The 16,412-nt window shown below is 43.5% G+C and overlaps 1 protein-coding gene across 1 annotated transcript; it reads left to right on the top strand.

Moving 5' to 3' along the window:
- The first annotated feature begins 1,069 nt into the window (after positions 1–1,069).
- On the top strand, positions 1,070–16,094 carry flvcr1 (FLVCR choline and heme transporter 1). The gene is made up of 10 exons (XM_069657701.1): positions 1,070–1,768; positions 2,483–2,627; positions 3,377–3,517; positions 4,060–4,127; positions 6,059–6,162; positions 6,366–6,476; positions 7,541–7,646; positions 7,900–8,011; positions 8,126–8,193; positions 12,745–16,094. The coding sequence occupies exons 1-10, from the start codon at positions 1,070–1,072 to the stop codon at positions 12,841–12,843; spliced, it is 1,653 nt and encodes a 550-aa protein (XP_069513802.1). The 3' UTR covers positions 12,844–16,094.
- Positions 16,095–16,412: the final 318 nt, after the last annotated feature.

Here is a 16,412-nt window from a genome sequence, read left to right as displayed (position 1 = left end):
GTCTTTCAGAATGAGATTCTAATCGTCTTATTGGAGCACAGACTTCTTGGATGGTCTGTTGGACAAATAATATGGCTTATTATGCGGGTTTATTGTACTCTTATAATTTTATATTTACTTTAAAAAAACAACAACGCTATTACAGTTGAAAGGTTAGGTGACTCAACTAACTGCGGTGACACCTAGCGGACAGCTAGCAGCATCCACCTGTATTTCAAAATGATCCTGCCCTTAATTATGCATCATTTTAAGCCTTAATATAATTTAAAAACTCATTTTTTGTACCAGGCTGTAAACACGTTAATTTCAGCTGTAGATTTGGACATTTTAAAATGGGCTTTATGGGGATCGACTCGCTTTTGGAGTAAGCCTCGAGTGGACACTCGAGGAACTGCAGTTTTTTGCACTTCCACATCGGCTTCTTCTTTCAGCTGTGGAGGTTGTGGCTTGGTTGAGATAACTTAATATTTTGTCAGTGTTGTATCGACTCTTACTGGGTGAATTTTTACCCCGTGATTTTTAGAGTGTAATGTTTAATATCACCTCATCAATATATTTACTTTTTATAGTATCTAATGGGTCATTATGGGAAGCATGGTGAGTCTACTACACTCTAGGTTTACTTTACTAGCTATTGCGTCATTCAAGCTTCCACATGGTCACGGATTACCATTCACATTTACTCCCAGGGAGCAGTGCAAGATACTACAGACTATCTGCTCTTCTATTGGCTCATCAGCATCGGAAGGCCGTGTGCAGGCGTCAGCGTGGGCTGAACAAAAGATAGAGGGACACCGAGAGAAAGAGAGAGAGAGAGAGACACGCACATATGGCAGCATGCTGAAGCTTGAGAGCAGGGAGAAGATACCGGTAGAAGGGAAGTATTAAAGTAGGTTGTTTTAATATTCATGTAGTCTTATTCTGGATATTATTGTCCTTGAATGCATTGCAGCGCTATCCAAGTAACCGCATGAGGAAACCGGTCTGTTTCGCGTCTGCTCGCTTCCTGCCTCGCCCATAATAACATCTCGCGGCTCAGTTGAAAGAAAGAAAGTATCCAACAGGCATCATGGTTGCCGGCGAGCTCGTGCAGGAGCATCTGCGCGCAGATACTGGCGCACCTGACGACATCACGGTCGGCAGGAAGACGACTCTCGAGCTCGAGGGAGCAGCCGCGGATCCGCCATACGGAGCGGTGCCGACATACGAGGCAACTTACACCCAGCCTGAGTCGGAGAAGGAAAAAGAGGTGCAGCCGGATGAAAGAGAGGCGATGCTGCCAAACGGAGGAGGAGAGGAGGCGGAGGAGAAGGAAGGGAAGATGCTAGAGACGAGACTGTACTGGCGCCGGTTCGCCGTGCTGACCGTTTTCAGCCTGTACTCTTTAGTGAACGCCTTCCAGTGGATTCAGTACAGCATCATCACCAACGTATTCATGCAGTACTACGGCGTCTCTAGCGACAAGGTGGACTGGCTCTCCATCGTCTACATGGTCGCGTACGTGCCGCTCATCTTCCCCGCCACCTGGCTGTTGGACCGGAAGGGTTTGCGGCTCACGGCCCTGCTGGGCGCCGGCCTCAACTGCGCCGGCGCCTGGCTGAAGTGCGCCAGCGTGAGCCCTGAGCTGTTCGGAGTCACCGTCACTGCGCAGGTCATCTGCTCCGTGGCGCAGGTGTTCATCCTCGGCCTGCCGTCCCGAGTTGCCTCGGTGTGGTTCGGTCCCCGGGAGGTCTCCACAGCGTGCGCCACAGCCGTGCTCGGGAACCAGGTCAGTGTGTGCGCGTGCCACAAGTAATTGATAGGCTTTATTTTGACAGATTGATTGTTTTTATTTAGTACTGTTTCAGTTATAATATGTTTGTGGGTTTAAGTCTGACACTGAATGCGATAGATTAGAGAAAAGAAAAGAGAATAATGAAAGAAGAGGGACTGAGGATAGATAGAGCCAGTAGAATACAGTAGAATAGATACGAATGACATTGAGAAAAGATAAAGCACATGTCATTGTATGTAATATAATTTATTTATTATAAAGAGAATAAATTATAACAGAAAAGAAAACAAGACAACAAACTGACTCCAAAAGGTACAAGAGATCTCCAATATAGTCAACACAACAAAAACAAAAATATGTATATTTTTAACACAAGACAATAAAACATAACAGATCTAAAATGCTGCATTATTGAGTTACACACTAGGATGTTATCACCAAACACTTAATTAAAGGCTCCCATTTAATCAAATCAATGTTTAATCTTCCTTTATCACATATGTCTTCCAATGATTGTTATTAATATCCGCATCATGTCCCTTCCTGGCTTCCTGTTTTTAAAGTAAACATAGAAATATATAAACTAAGTAAACCTCAGCAAGCCGTTTCATAGGAGCTTTAAATGTGTAATATGATAGCACACAGTATAACAACAACAGCAGTGTTAGTAACAATATTTCTCTTTGTGTCCATGTCTCTTGTCCTCAGCTGGGAACAGCCATAGGTTTCCTGCTGCCTCCAATTCTGGTTCCCACAACGGCAGATGACGTCGAACTGACGGGTCGCAACATCAGCATCATGTTTTACGGAACAGCTGCCGTCTCTACGGTCCTCCTCATCCTCACGGTTATAGGTACACACACCACAAACACACACTCCCTGCCCTGTCACAGGAAGTAGCATACATTTACTTTGTGCTGCCATCTGTTCCAGCTGCGGTGGATTTACGGTTCAGTTAGCTCAAAACCGTGTGAGGTGGCTACACGCATACCTCAGTACATAAGAGCTGAGGTGTGTGGTTGATTGTGTGTTTTCTTTCCTTTTTGGGGGCCAGACGTCCTCACAAGTGTGGAAATATTCCAGAAATCTTCCACAGTGGGGATGTTTAGCTTGGATTAGGATTTGAGTTTAGACTTAATATCAAAATAGGATTAGGTTAAGGTTAAGGAAAGGCCTGTTGTTAGGGGTCGGGGTTTTATGCATGTCAACTATGTCTGGTATTTTGGATAGGAAGTTGGCAGGGTTAGAGTAGCATGGAGAGGTTGAAATAGTCATATTAAACCTGCTTTATAAACACTATTAAACCACGTAATTTGATTTAAAGTACATTTCAGATAGGCATAATTAAAAATGTTTAACAGTTTTTGTGGGTTTATGTATGTAGAAGTGTTATAATTTAATGTTTAAGCGTTTTGGAGTTCCTCAAGGAGCCGTCCTGGGTTCCCACATACTTGTAACCGTTAACACTAATTTAAAAAACGCTTTTTTCATTCATGGTGGTATTTAAGGTCTTTGTATTTATTTATATGTCTCTGATTTTAACAAATAAGAGCCTAACTAACCTAGCAAATTCAAACTTGACTGTTTCTGTGTGTTCTACAGTCATAAAGGACCGTCCTCCCCTCCCTCCCAGCCACGCCCAAGCCATCCTTCCAGACACTCCTCCTGAGGATTACTCCTACCGACAGTCCATCTTAAACCTCGCAAGGAACAAAGCATTCGTCCTGTTGCTAATCAGCTATGGTGAGTGTGAAACACCACCGGATCATGTGGACCAAATCCCTTTAAATGTATGTGAAGTGTGAAAACGATACACTTACGCCAATACTGCTTCCCTTCACTAAAAGCACTGGAGCGCTGACTTCTTGGACAGTCTGTTAGTACAATAACCTGCACATCAAGCCATATATAGTTTAAGAGGCTGAGGTGAAGTTTTATACCGTAATATAATTTAAACAGTGAGCCCCCTTCCTGTTTTAACATGGAGCCCTATGGAGATTGACTCGCTTTTGGAGCGAGCCTCAAGTGGCCACTCAAGGAACTGCAGTTTTTGGCACTTCTGAGTTTGACTTAAATCCTCAGCTCCAGAATAGTTGCTGGCTTTAGATGGTGTTATAATCACTTCAATTAGCTTTAGTAACATCATTTTTATAGTAAACCTCTTTGCTTTGCTTTATTCTACCTTCAGGGTTTTGTATTTAGTGGGTATACAAGACAGAAGGGCTGAAACTAACTGCACACTCCCCTGCCTCTTTCTTTTTCTCTGTCTGTCTGTGTGTCTGCAGGTATAATGACCGGTTCCTTCTACTCTGTCTCAACACTTCTCAACCAGATGATCATGGCCTGCTACGAGGTAATACACACAAACCACTGGGCGTTAAAGAGTGAATTAAACCTTTTTCAACTCTTCAAGGATGATAATGATGATGTTGTTGGTCATATGGTTAATTTGCTTGTTAAAAGCGTTGGTTTAACACTTTGGTCTGGAGTGAACAATGACTTGACAACTATGCAAAGGGTTACAACTCAATCTTTTCACGATAATCATGGTCTGCAGAGGGTGACTCCCAAGACTCTTGTGGTCCCATAGCTTTCCCTAACAGCTATAATTTTCAAATAACAAATAACAGCATACTTCAAAAATTCCTGTAACTGAGCGATTCAATTGAGATTTTGCTGGAATCTGTGGAGCTCCCAGACACCAGCAATGTAATCTGAAGTAATTGTTGGTCCAGAGGAGCTACTACAGGCGCGTTCAGCTTGGATTTGTAGCGCCCCCTTTTGCTAATCTTGAGACTAGCAAAACCAATCGACGCACGGCAAAGATGGCGTCCCAAATATGATGCAGAGGATTTTATGGACGACTCAGTTGTATTTATTCATATTTACTACAAAACATTGATTAGACATCCATATAAACAATGAAAAGGTTACAAGTATGGGGAACCCAGGACGGCTCCTTGAGGAACTCCAAAATTCCTAAATGTTAAATTGCAACACTTCTACAAACATAAACATGAACATTACCTTCAGTGCTTTTTATAGCATGCTACAAAGCTAACACTAGCATGCTAACAAACTAAAATGACACTAACAGGCTCAATATTGACACGTTACCCTCCTTACTGTTTATTGATTCACATGTTAAGTTAAATACTATGAAAACTAGTAACTGTACTTTTGATGCAGCTTTGTATTTTGTAACTTTCGTAACACTTTATTTCAGTCAAATGTGAGAATTTGTGTTCTCTTTGGGTTCGTTCGCCTCTCTCTTACACTGTTGTTGCCTGTATGTGTTCACTCTGAAAGCAGCACGAAGAAATCATGATGTTCTGGACAGTGTCTTAAATAGATTTTCCCTGCTTTCAGTGAATGAGAACATTGAGTCTTTCCCTGAGGCGTATCAGCTGCAGTGTTGGAGCCATTATCTTCAGTACTGAAGTCACAAAGCGAAGCTCTCAGTTTACTGTTGATCTTTGTGTTGATACTCAGCTATTGTCATTTTAAAGGTTGTGGCTGAGATTGCAGTTACAAAGCAGGTCAAACACCAACTTTCCCACCTTATCAGATATTCTGCACCATTAGGCAGTTTTCCGATGTCCCTGTTCTTGTTTAAAATGCAGGTAAAAGCAGGAAAGAATGGAAAGAGAGGGAGAGAAAGAGCAGAACAGAGCAACATCTGAGGGCTTTGATGAGACATGAGCTTATTGTCTGAGTTCGTTAGCTGTTTTCACGCATGCCTGCAGCCCACCATAACACTGTCAGGGCCTACACAAACACACGCACGCACACACCCAAATGCACAAGAAGCAACACGATGGAGAGAAAGACTGATTCATTCACTCTGAAGCACCTATTCTCTCTTTCTCCCTCGTTTCCTCTCACACATAAAATCTGACCAATAGGAAGGCTGGCGCTCATTCTGTTTCTGCTTTTCTTTGCAATTCAAACTATTCCTGTCAGACACACACACACACACACACACACACACACACACACACACACACACACACACACTTAGAGATGTTCACCCTTTCATGAACTTATAAAACTCTCTTTCTCCCCAATGAGAAAAGCTGTAAATCCCTGACTCCCCCAGAACTAACAGCCCTCACCTATGTCCTCTTTATGTACTTACAGAACATGTGACTAGTTTATAATCCACCTGTCAGGGGAGTTTTTGTGTGTTTGTGCTCAGGTTTGATGAGTTTAAAGGTGTACAGAAGGCCTCTGTAGTCAGCTGTTTCTGAGGTCATATTAACATATCCTGTCTCCTCTCCTCAGAACCAGGAGTTGAATGCTGGGAAAATTGGTTTGACTCTGGTTGTTGCTGGAATGGGCGGCTCCATCCTCTGTGGCCTATGGCTGGACCACACTAAGACATACAAGTAGGCAACACACACACACACACACACACACGTTTACCACCTGTTCTTAAGAGGCAGATATCTGTTCGATTATCTATTGGCGGATATAACTTCAATACTGGCCTAGCACAAATTATTTTTCAACATGATTGAACTGATAACCTTTTTAGAAAACATATAACTGCAGTCATAGGCAGTCACCTGTTTGTTCTGCTGCCTTACAGGATCACCACTCTGATCGTGTACATCCTGTCCTTTCTGGGCATGGTGGTCTTCACCTTCACTCTGGACCTCAAAAACATCCAGCTGGTCTTCTTCACTGCTGGAGTCCTGGGGTAAGACTACATCTACACCTAGAGGCACTTTGATTTACATAGTGAACTGTATGTGTTAAAAATATTTATTTTACATAAAAAAATACTTCTCTTTGGCGGCACCTATGGCGATTAACGGTAATTGCAGGAGCACACATCCCAGATATCCAGACAGTGCTGCATGTGTGACGTCCACGGTCGGCTCCGGTTGTAACTCTTGATTTTCCTGGCTGACGGTCGCTTTCCTTTTCAGACTGTTTGCTTCATCTGAGCGTCGAGTTTGTTTCTTCTTCTTTGGATTGTCACTTGTTGTTGAAGTTGTATCTGTAGTCATCCATCTTTTCTTTGTTTGTTCAGCCATAGTAGATTACTGTTTACTCGCAACACTTGCAGAGAGCGGAAAAGCAGCCGCTTAGCTCCGCCTACCCTCTCTGGCAGACCAACCACTGCTGGCTGATGGAAAACGCGTCACTAACTGGGCGCCGCTTGTGATTCTTTCCACATTTACATGAAAATCTTGGAGATGATATCTTTAATGAAGGTCTATAATTTCTAAATTAAATAAAGAAATGAAGAAATTAAAAATGCATGTACTGATTTGCTTGTGATCAAAGGGCTGCTGAACATCTGCTGCTTTTTCTTTAACCATTTGACCTTTAGGCTGCATCACAGACAACACTGCTTTCAAAACAAACAGAGGGAGTGAGCTGCGTCTCTTTGGCTGCTGTTGAAGGTTTAAACACACCTGTCCGTGTTTACGTATCAATAAATCCACCGACAGATGAGGTCCACATTCACAGAGTCACACATAATTCAGAACCTTTTCAACCTGTAAATCACCAATTACGAGATCGTGTATGTGAGTGATTCATGTTTGAAATTCATGCAAACATGCAGCCGAATGTGCTTCAGATATGAAGTAACCGTTAGTTTGAGAGCGAAACGACTTACCTTTCCTGTTTATTCTGGATCTGTTCGAGGTTTGCTCACTCCCTAAAGGCTGTAATCACATATTTAGACACATTATTTGTTCTTATTTCCCCGTTAAACTCCTGTCACGTAACCGTCTGACATCCCTGTTTCAGGTTCTTCATGACGGGTTACCTGCCCCTGGGCTTTGAGTTCGGAGTGGAGATCACCTACCCAGAGTCTGAGGGAACGTCCTCTGGACTGCTCAACGCTTTTGCTCAGGTATCCCAGAGTTCTTCAGATGTGGCCTTTAGGTGCTTTTGAGATATTAGACCTTCATCCGATACAAAATACAACATTTGTTGTACACGCTTATTTAGGTGCTTTTATTTTGAAATATTCTTCGATACCATTTGTAGCTATGTATGTTTCTAAACTGCCAGGATTTCACTGAGTGCCTGATGTTCATGACCTGTTCTCTCTGTCTCTCTCTCTCTCTCTCTCTCTGTGTGTGTGTGTGTGTGTGTTCACGCAGATATTTGGGATCATTTTCACTCTGATTCAGGGCAAAATGACCACAAACTACGGACCACTGTCTGGGAATATCTTCCTCTGCGCCTGGATCTTCCTGGGAATCATGCTCACTGGTAGGCTCTTTGTGTGTGTGTGTGTGTGTGTGTGTGTGTGTGTGTGTGTGTGTGTGTGTGTGTGTGTGCCTATTTGTATAATAAATGTAATGCTTCCTTGTTTTTATGTTTCAGCCTTAATTAAGTCAGAACTGAAAAGACACAACGTCAACATGGGAGCAAACGGCAACCACCTGCTCGCAGTAAGTGCACACACACACACACACACACACACACACACACACACACACACACACACACACACTGGATGCTTTTCACGTCTCTAACTTCGTCACGTCTCAGCTCCCTCCAGTTGAGAGTTTGACAGATAGATTCGAGGAGCCGAATCTGCTGAATGAACAATGCTCGGCTCCACAGCGTCAGTCTGACGCGACCTCGGTCACCTCGTCCAGTGAAGTTCCTCCGTCTTTGAGCAGTTTGAGTCTTTTTGTCAAGACAGAAGTCAGAAGTGACGAGTCATTCAGCTAGGTCCGCTTTTATACTGCACGTGCAAACTGTGCATGTATGAACCATTAACTCCAGAGGCTATACATGATGATAGATGAGAAACCTAATGACGTGATATTTTGATGGGCTGCAACCAACCCTTATTGTCATTATAAATTCATCTGCAGGTATTTTTTTAAAGCTAGAAAAGACGCGTCTCGGTCCGCTTTGATTCTGGTGAGAACGTAAACGGACTTAAAGCAGGACCAAATGCAGGAAACAAACCATGAAACTGTGCATTGTAGTTTACGGGTGCTGACATCTGCAGAGACGAGAGTGAGATGAGCAGAGGACAGACGTGGGGGAGCGATGAGGAAATAGAAATATGGACGACCAAACAATTTCACAGATGCTTGTGGTAACGCACGAGAACACGGAGGTGTTCAAAGTGTTCAGTGAGAAACTGAAGTAGATGGAACTGATCGATCTGTGGAGCGGTGTCGGTTAAAAGTAAAACAACTCTGACAACAGAACATTGAAGTCTGCGATCGTGTTGAGTGTGATCGATCAGTGAGCTCTCTTGCTTTGTTTACTTCAGGGAGTTTTCTGATGTGGAAATTCTGACCAATCAGAGAGCAGTTTCCTCACGCATCAAAACTTTCAGTCCGCCGGTAAAAGCTGCCGTGTGAACACAAACCAAACTGGAGGCAAAATGCAACTTTGTGACAATTTGGTGTTTGATTCAGACCAAACAAACAGACTTTAGGTGTGAAAGCAGCCTTAGAGTCTAAAACCAAAACATATTTCAGTCAGCCAACTCGCGTTGTGATAGTTTGAAGTGTTTACTGCAGCAGAAGAACACAGCTTGTGTTTGGTGTCTCGGCTCCGACCTCATCACTCCTCGCAGATTTATTTTACATGCAGAAATTTGAGGAGTGATGAGATGATATGTCGGAGCCTGCAGGTGGATGCTGGGGCGGTGTTGGGGCTGAAAGTATGATTGCAGCAGTGCTGCTGGGCAGCGGTGGCAATGACAGAGCAGAGGGAGAGACCAGAAGTCTGGCAGCTTAAATAGACGCCACACTGGGAGGAAGTGTTGTCAGGTGACTGTGGAGACAAGTGTGAAGCCAGTGCAGCTCGAGTTGTCTGCCTGAACTAGCTCGCAGGCGTCGCCCCATTTAGTTCACCTCAGTGTAACAAAGTGACGTCTGTGGCTGCTTCTTTTGTCAAAACCCAAAAACTCATTTTTTTATCAAATGATCTAAAGCAGTAAATTCTCACAACCAGAGAATGCAACATTTTTTATTAAAACATCTCTGATCTGATTCATCAGTGATCACAAAATCTACTTTCTCTCTGATTGATTAATTGTTGCAGCTCCAGCTCGATCACCTTCTTACTCTCTGCCCTTTAGAGAGGACGGCGCTGAGTCTGAGCGTCTCTTTGTGCAGCGTTTCTCCTCCTACTGCCGGCCTAAGACGTAACGAGATTCTTGAACCTTTCTCAACGTTCCCTGAACAGAGTCCTTTCTCAGTTTGGACACTAAGTATGTGTGTGTCTCCTAAACAAACCGAGCTATAAAATCCTTTACTTGGTCTTGACTCTGACCTCACCGCCAGCTGAGTGTCTCTGATGAGTTCTGAAGGTGCCCTGCAAATCAGCCTTCAGACAAGCCAGGCCGTTAAACCTGTGGCTGGGTCCTTCAATCAGCCTTTCCTCCAGCGTTCCCACCGTCCTGCTGAGTCACTGTTGAGCTGCCCTTTAGAGAAACCCAGCCGCTCCTTCCTCTTCGTCCTCAGCTCAGAGGTTTGCAACAGAAGCTTTGTTTCGCCGACAGATTACACGGTCAAGTTTTAATTTTGAGACAGAATTTTAACATAAAACAGAAATTAAATCTGAAAAGAGAAAGTCACTGTTTGGTCCAGCTCTTCTCTGATCCACTGTGACAGTGGCCGTTTCTCATGTCTCATATTTGATGTTTCCTCGCTCCTCGAACCGTAGCAAAAACAGATTAACTTCTATTAAATTTAATGTAAAAAAATACCTCTAGTCAGGATCAGTTATTTCCCTTTTAATACGGATGAATGAATTAATTCAGAGGGGCAGGAGAGTCTCTCTGTCAGCAGGTAACACTTTTTACGTGTGAGCGTGATCATCAGTGAGGTCGGGTTTGATCAGCGTGACGAGATTTCTATTTTCCCTGAAACTTTTAATCAATAATGTTCATAGTTCATGAACAGACAGTATTTGGGCTTATTAAATAATTAATTTAGTTCAGATGATCAGTGATCAAAAATGTAAATAATGAACAAATAATATAAAGGCTTAGTGCCGGTAAGAAATGTCCGTCTGGCTCTGCAGCAGGAACACAGCCTGCATCCTGTTCTTCATGTGCAGGTGTTACAGAGAGAAAACAGTTACTGTGTGTTTTATTAGAATTAATACAGAGCACATGTGTGCACACACAAACAGCTGTTAAAGCAGACTGACAGCTGATCCAGCGGTGATCAGCCGCCATCTCAAACGGACGTCGCTGCACGTGACGCTTCGTCGGAAAGGACGTCTCGTGTCTCTTAAAAAAACATCCCCTCGTCTCCTCTCTCCTCTCCTGGTTTCCTCGCGTCTCTCCATGCATCTCTGGTGGGAGGGACAAAGACGCAAGTGAAGGAGGCAAGGATGCAATTTAACAGACATAAGAACAGCCAGGGTCATTGCTTTGATCTACCATGTGCTGGCGCCATCTGTTGGTAGTAAGAAGAATGACTCTGGGATAAATGGAATGAGCAACACTACAGAGCACTTGGATGAACTCACTTTTCTTTAAATAGTTTGAAACGTGTCATAATTTTGTACAAATTATTTACATGGAAATGTGCAACTAACGAGGTCTCAGCAACTTTGGTGCCTTGGAAACAAATTAAACACACCCGTCCATCCTGTTGCCTATTTACACATCCATCTGATACAGATCACATTAGCGTTTATTTGGTAAAGTGTGCTAAACAGGTTCAGCGGGGTAATGCAGCTTTTTTTCACTGAATGCAGCAGCACAGAATGATGCTATGAGCTCTGAGAGAGTGAAGCCAACGTCAGAAAAACCCTGAACATGAGCTAAAGATGCTAAACTTGATAAGCTTGGGTTTGAGTAAAGGTGCAGAGTTTTGTCTGCAGATGATTCTCTGTGGTCAAGTTACTTACCGCAGCAATAAGGGTGACACCGTTGTTTGCTCGCCTCACAGATCCAGGCCACACTTCATGAGCTAGTAGTCTCACTAAAGGTCACAGAAACATTTACATGCAAGTGACAGATACCAGGCCAGAAAGTGAGTATTAAGACTGATCAATATATCGGCTGGCCTTCTGTCTACAGCCTATATGTTTTTTTAACATACACTGATATTAAAACTCTTTCTATAATGCCACATAGCCCCCCCCTGTGGTCAGCTGAGTGAAAAGAGAGCCATGTTTAAATCTGTACTCTCGGGTTACATGTCCGTGCGCACAGTTTATAATCCATGCCTGCTAAATTGCGATCTGTGGGCGTGCGTTCGTAAACTTTGGGAACGCAAAACGATCACAAGGAATGGACTATTTCCACGGCGACCGCATCCACCGAGTTTGGTGTTGGAGTTAAAAGCACAATAAAGATATCGTCGCACAGTGAACGCTGTGAAAAGTCCAATGCAACACACAATATAGCTTTAAATCTACCCTTAAGTCCAGATGAATTGGACTTCCACTACCTGGTGCATGCGGTCACCGTGGAAACGGTCCATTCCTTGTTCTTTGAAGAAAGAAATTGTGTTTACACAACTGTTCCCACAGATTGCATATGTGTCCATAGTGTTTAATAACCTCAGCCCTGTCTGCTGCGCATGTAGCAGAGCAGACGGTCCGCACCCGAGTATGTGATAGTGTAAACTAATGTTAAATTGTCTTTATTAGGTTATTTGTTCAAGAAATATTGATCTACGGTCGACATTCCAGCTCAAAAATACACTACGTTAGCAACCAAGTTGTGAGGTGAATATTTCTCCTCTAAAATCGATATAAAACAGCCCACATATGTAGGGCTCTACACCTCCACACTCCCACGTCTTGTTCATAATAAAGTTGTATTATTGCATGATTGCATGAGTTTTGGTGTCATTTTTACTTAAAAATTAGTTTCTAGATTGAAGATAGGTTTGGCATCGCTTAGCTTCATCAAAGAGGAGGCTACTTTATTGTGATGTCTATCCAATTCGTCCCTGGCTCTTGAGTTTTGCTAACCCCCCTCTGAATTTGTCTCTCTGTCTGTCTCTTAGCTTCCTACTGAGTGTCCCGGGGACTGCCCTTCAGAGAACAAAACCAACGGAGTCACGCTGGAACCGTCGATCAGCTTCTCCCATGAAACCTCACTGTGAGCCTGCCAAGTCGCTGGATCACGGGAGGCATAAGAAGGTCTCCCCGCTGCCCTGGGATACATGTTGGCACAACACTTTACATGAGCTACCCAAGGTGCACTTGATTTTTATCGCAAAGTATAACCTCCTTGATTATTGAAAAGCTGGAGGTCTAATCAAGCACAGCCTCAATCTGCAGTGGATGGAAGCAACAAGGCAGGAGAGTCAGTGCTCCCGTCCCCCAGGCTGTGTGACTCCTTTAGCGGCTGCAGAAAGCTCGCTCATGCTCCCAAACACAGAAGAAGCATTACCGCCAATCGACAGAACTTTGGGTTGTATCCTGTATGAAGGTCGAAAAAAAGGTATGCAAGCAGAAGAATCTCCACCGCACTTTATTTTAACTGGAAGTAAAGCATGGCACTACTTTGGTTACTGTGTGTAAATCTGGTTTCAACTGAAAACAGATTGTTGAAACAAGTTCCAACCATCACAAGGTTTACGAGCTGAAACTAAACGCTCCTGTGATGCTTGATGGATCATAATTGCAAGTGAAGTTTCGGGTGAGTCTCCAGGTGTCTGGGACCAAGAACTAGAGAGCCATTCTGTTTGGTTTTGTACTGCAGCCACAGCCCTCTGCACTGGAGTTCTTCACTGGTCCACCTGAACCCTAGGACCCGGCAACCGGTTCTGGGACTCGTTCAACATGTGTAACACCTGAGTGGTGATTAGAAAGCGCTGGTCATGATGAAAGAGAGAGTGCAGCTTTGGCCACGAGGTGGCACCAATGACCTGGCCGAGCGAGTGTTCCAGCTGCTCTGGCTCAGGAGGTGAAGGGTCAGATCCCAGGTCAGACTCGGACAACACGGATGAGAGCGAACTAGAAATGCTAACGTTAGCAGCCGTGGCAAAGAGTAATCGTTATCAACGCTCAAAAGGACAAATAGTCCAAGTTATCTTTATTATGCTCGATGCAACAAAACGGCAACGCTGGACAAAAAGTTTCGTTTTGACAGCTGACTAACGGTACAAGTTAAAAGCAATCAGCTGTGAAGTCGGTGCTGATCGACATTTCTCAGTTCTGCACGGGTCTGGGTCCCAGCTTTCAAATAATAGACGGATCCCGTTCGGTTCCGGGTCGTACATTTCGGGTTCTCTTTGGGTTCGGGCACAACATTTTGGACCCGTGAAGACCTCTACTCTGCACAGGGCCCATGTTTCCTGAGTTAACTTGAATTATTATTTTGTGCGCTGGACTGAAGTTGTATTTATTTTTACATACAGCAGTAGTTTTGTTAGTTATCAAAGAGGAACTTAACATCCCAAATGTTTGGTGGTAAGTCCAGGGAGCTCTAGACAATTACAAAAGTACATGACAGTAAATGCAGCACACCGAACACACCAGGCTGTTCTCATTGACTGTTCATGTTTATACCTGCTGAAAGTAATGAGCTATACTTTTTAAGATACCAATGTAATTGTGAGCCAATTTGGAAGTCTTACCTGAGGCGGATGGAGGCGAGTTAGTAGAAAGATCGGCATTGTTCACTTGGGATGGTGGTCGGGGTTGACAGATGGTGAAAGAGCGCAGAACTTTCACAAATTAGACCCAGTCCCAGGGTTTGTATCCATCCATCCAGTTTCTTCTGCTCTGGGGCCGGGTTGCGGTGGCAGCAGGTTAAGCAAGGTGACCCAGGCCACGTTTTCCAGCTCCTCCTGGGGGATCCCGAGGCGTTCCCAGACCAGGATATGTAATCCCTCCACCAAGCTCTTGGACTGCCTAGGGGTCTCCTCCCTGACGTGCCTGGAAAACCTCCAAAGGGAGGCGCCCAGGAGGCCTTTCTATGCGATGAAGCTCCCTCCGGATGTCCAAGCTCCTTACCCTACCTCCATGGCTGAGCCATGCCACCCTTCGGAGGAAACTCATTTTGGCCGCTTGTATCCGCAACCTCATTCTTTCGGTACCGACCCAGCGCTCATGACCATAGGTGAATGATTGCAGCGTAGATCAACTGGCTAATCGAAAGCTTTGCCTTCAGGCTCAGCTCCCTCTTCACCACAACAGTATGTTAACGCCTGCATGACTGCTGATGCTGCACCGATCCATCTGTCAATCTCACGATCCATTTTACCCTCACTCCTGAACAAGACCGTCATGTTGACTGCGGACTTGGGGTTTGCATCAGGTTGAAACAAAATGTTAACGTTGAGTTCAAATGATCTATGTGTTAGAAAGGAAGCAAACAGACGGTAATACAGTCGCTAAAGGGCAACTTGACACAGATGCTTAACAGCTGTTTCCTAATGTATCTGTATGAAATGATATAAGGATTCTTTCCTTGGGTTGACAAGTCATTCCAATCACGATAAATGAGTGATGCAAGAGAGTTTAACGTTCAGAAGAATTGCACTTCGCTTTGAGATTGCAGGGGTGCATCCCTGATATTGTTTTATCCTTCCTTCCCTTAAGCCTGAAACTGACAAATGGTGTGAAAGGAAGGGGAGTGAAGAGGGGGCTTTTTGCTGTTAAGGGACCTGACATAACTGACCTAGAATAAAACATCTATGCTTATTGTCAGAACACTTCGATGGTGAAAAGTTACAGTCTTGTTTTATGTCATACGGCTCTGATAGGGTTAAAGAAGATTATGACTTGTTCTGACATACTGTGTAGATTATGTAGCTGGCTTGGACAATGGCTTCCTGACAACACGACTGTGCTGCAGCGTTTTCCTGCACAAACCACAGTGGACCAAACAGAATGTGAACATGTTCTGAGTTCAGTGCACAAAAAGAAACAAACGCACAACTTCAAGTTTTATACTCGATGCATGATTTTTAATGTTGACTCTTTGTCAGACTCTGTATGTCGCAGCTTACTGGAGCAGCAGTTTGATGGGTGTGGAGGTAAAGCAGAGGCTTCATGACGTAAAAAATGTTTCATCATCTTTTGTAACACAAAGAGAGGCTAATTTATTTTCCGATCCATCTGTTTGTTACACCTTTAACATGGTAGCATGTTAAACCTTCAGTGTCGGTTTTTGCTGAAAATGTTTGATTCTGTTTTTTAAATACTGTGGTAACATTTTATTTTATTTCTGCTCTTAGCAAATGAAGTTCTAACATTTCTTTGTATTTCTATTTAATTTTTATAACTTTTATAGAGCACTTAATTGTTGACATATTTGTCTTGTCAAGGCAGGCTATTTATTAATCTCTGTGAATAAATTATAGACAATAGCACTGAGTAAAATTATGAAAGGCTGGATAACAAATGGTCTCTGTTCTGAGCATTTTTTTATACGTTAATAAGTCTCGTGTTTGTTCAACCACATATTTTGTCATCTTCATCCTTTTTTTATCATTTCTTTATAAACCAAATTAGATTTAACAGGTAAAAATGGTAAAGGATATTATTTTGTTGTGTTACTGTGACTGCCATCAAACCGGCGGAAATGGAATGGAATTTGTTGCAATTCTTGTCCTCTGCTAGAGTTACTGTAACTATGAAATAGGACAAAAGCAAAGACAGAACGACTCTAGTATTTTCCAGGCAGCTGTTACTGGGAACTTTCTGAAAGAGGGGGTATTAT

The sequence above is a fragment of the Semicossyphus pulcher genome, unplaced genomic scaffold, assembly GCF_022749685.1.
Source record: "Semicossyphus pulcher isolate SPU_LCO1_2020_fin unplaced genomic scaffold, fSemPul1.0.p SCAF_11, whole genome shotgun sequence".
NCBI lineage: Eukaryota > Metazoa > Chordata > Actinopteri > Labriformes > Labridae > Semicossyphus > Semicossyphus pulcher.
Note: the sequence above shows the minus strand (reverse complement) of the source record. Positions and strands in the feature narration are given on the sequence as shown.

Excerpts from the sequence above, each read along its gene's own strand:
- flvcr1 (XM_069657701.1), top strand. The coding sequence starts at position 1,070 with ATGGTTGCCGGCGAGCTCGTGCAGGAGCATCTGCGCGCAGATACTGGC. Across the intron at positions 8,012-8,125 it reads CCTGGGAATCATGCTCACTG|CCTTAATTAAGTCAGAACTG; the intron begins GTAGGCTCTTTG and ends TTTATGTTTCAG. Across the intron at positions 8,194-12,744 it reads ACGGCAACCACCTGCTCGCA|CTTCCTACTGAGTGTCCCGG; the intron begins GTAAGTGCACAC and ends TCTGTCTCTTAG.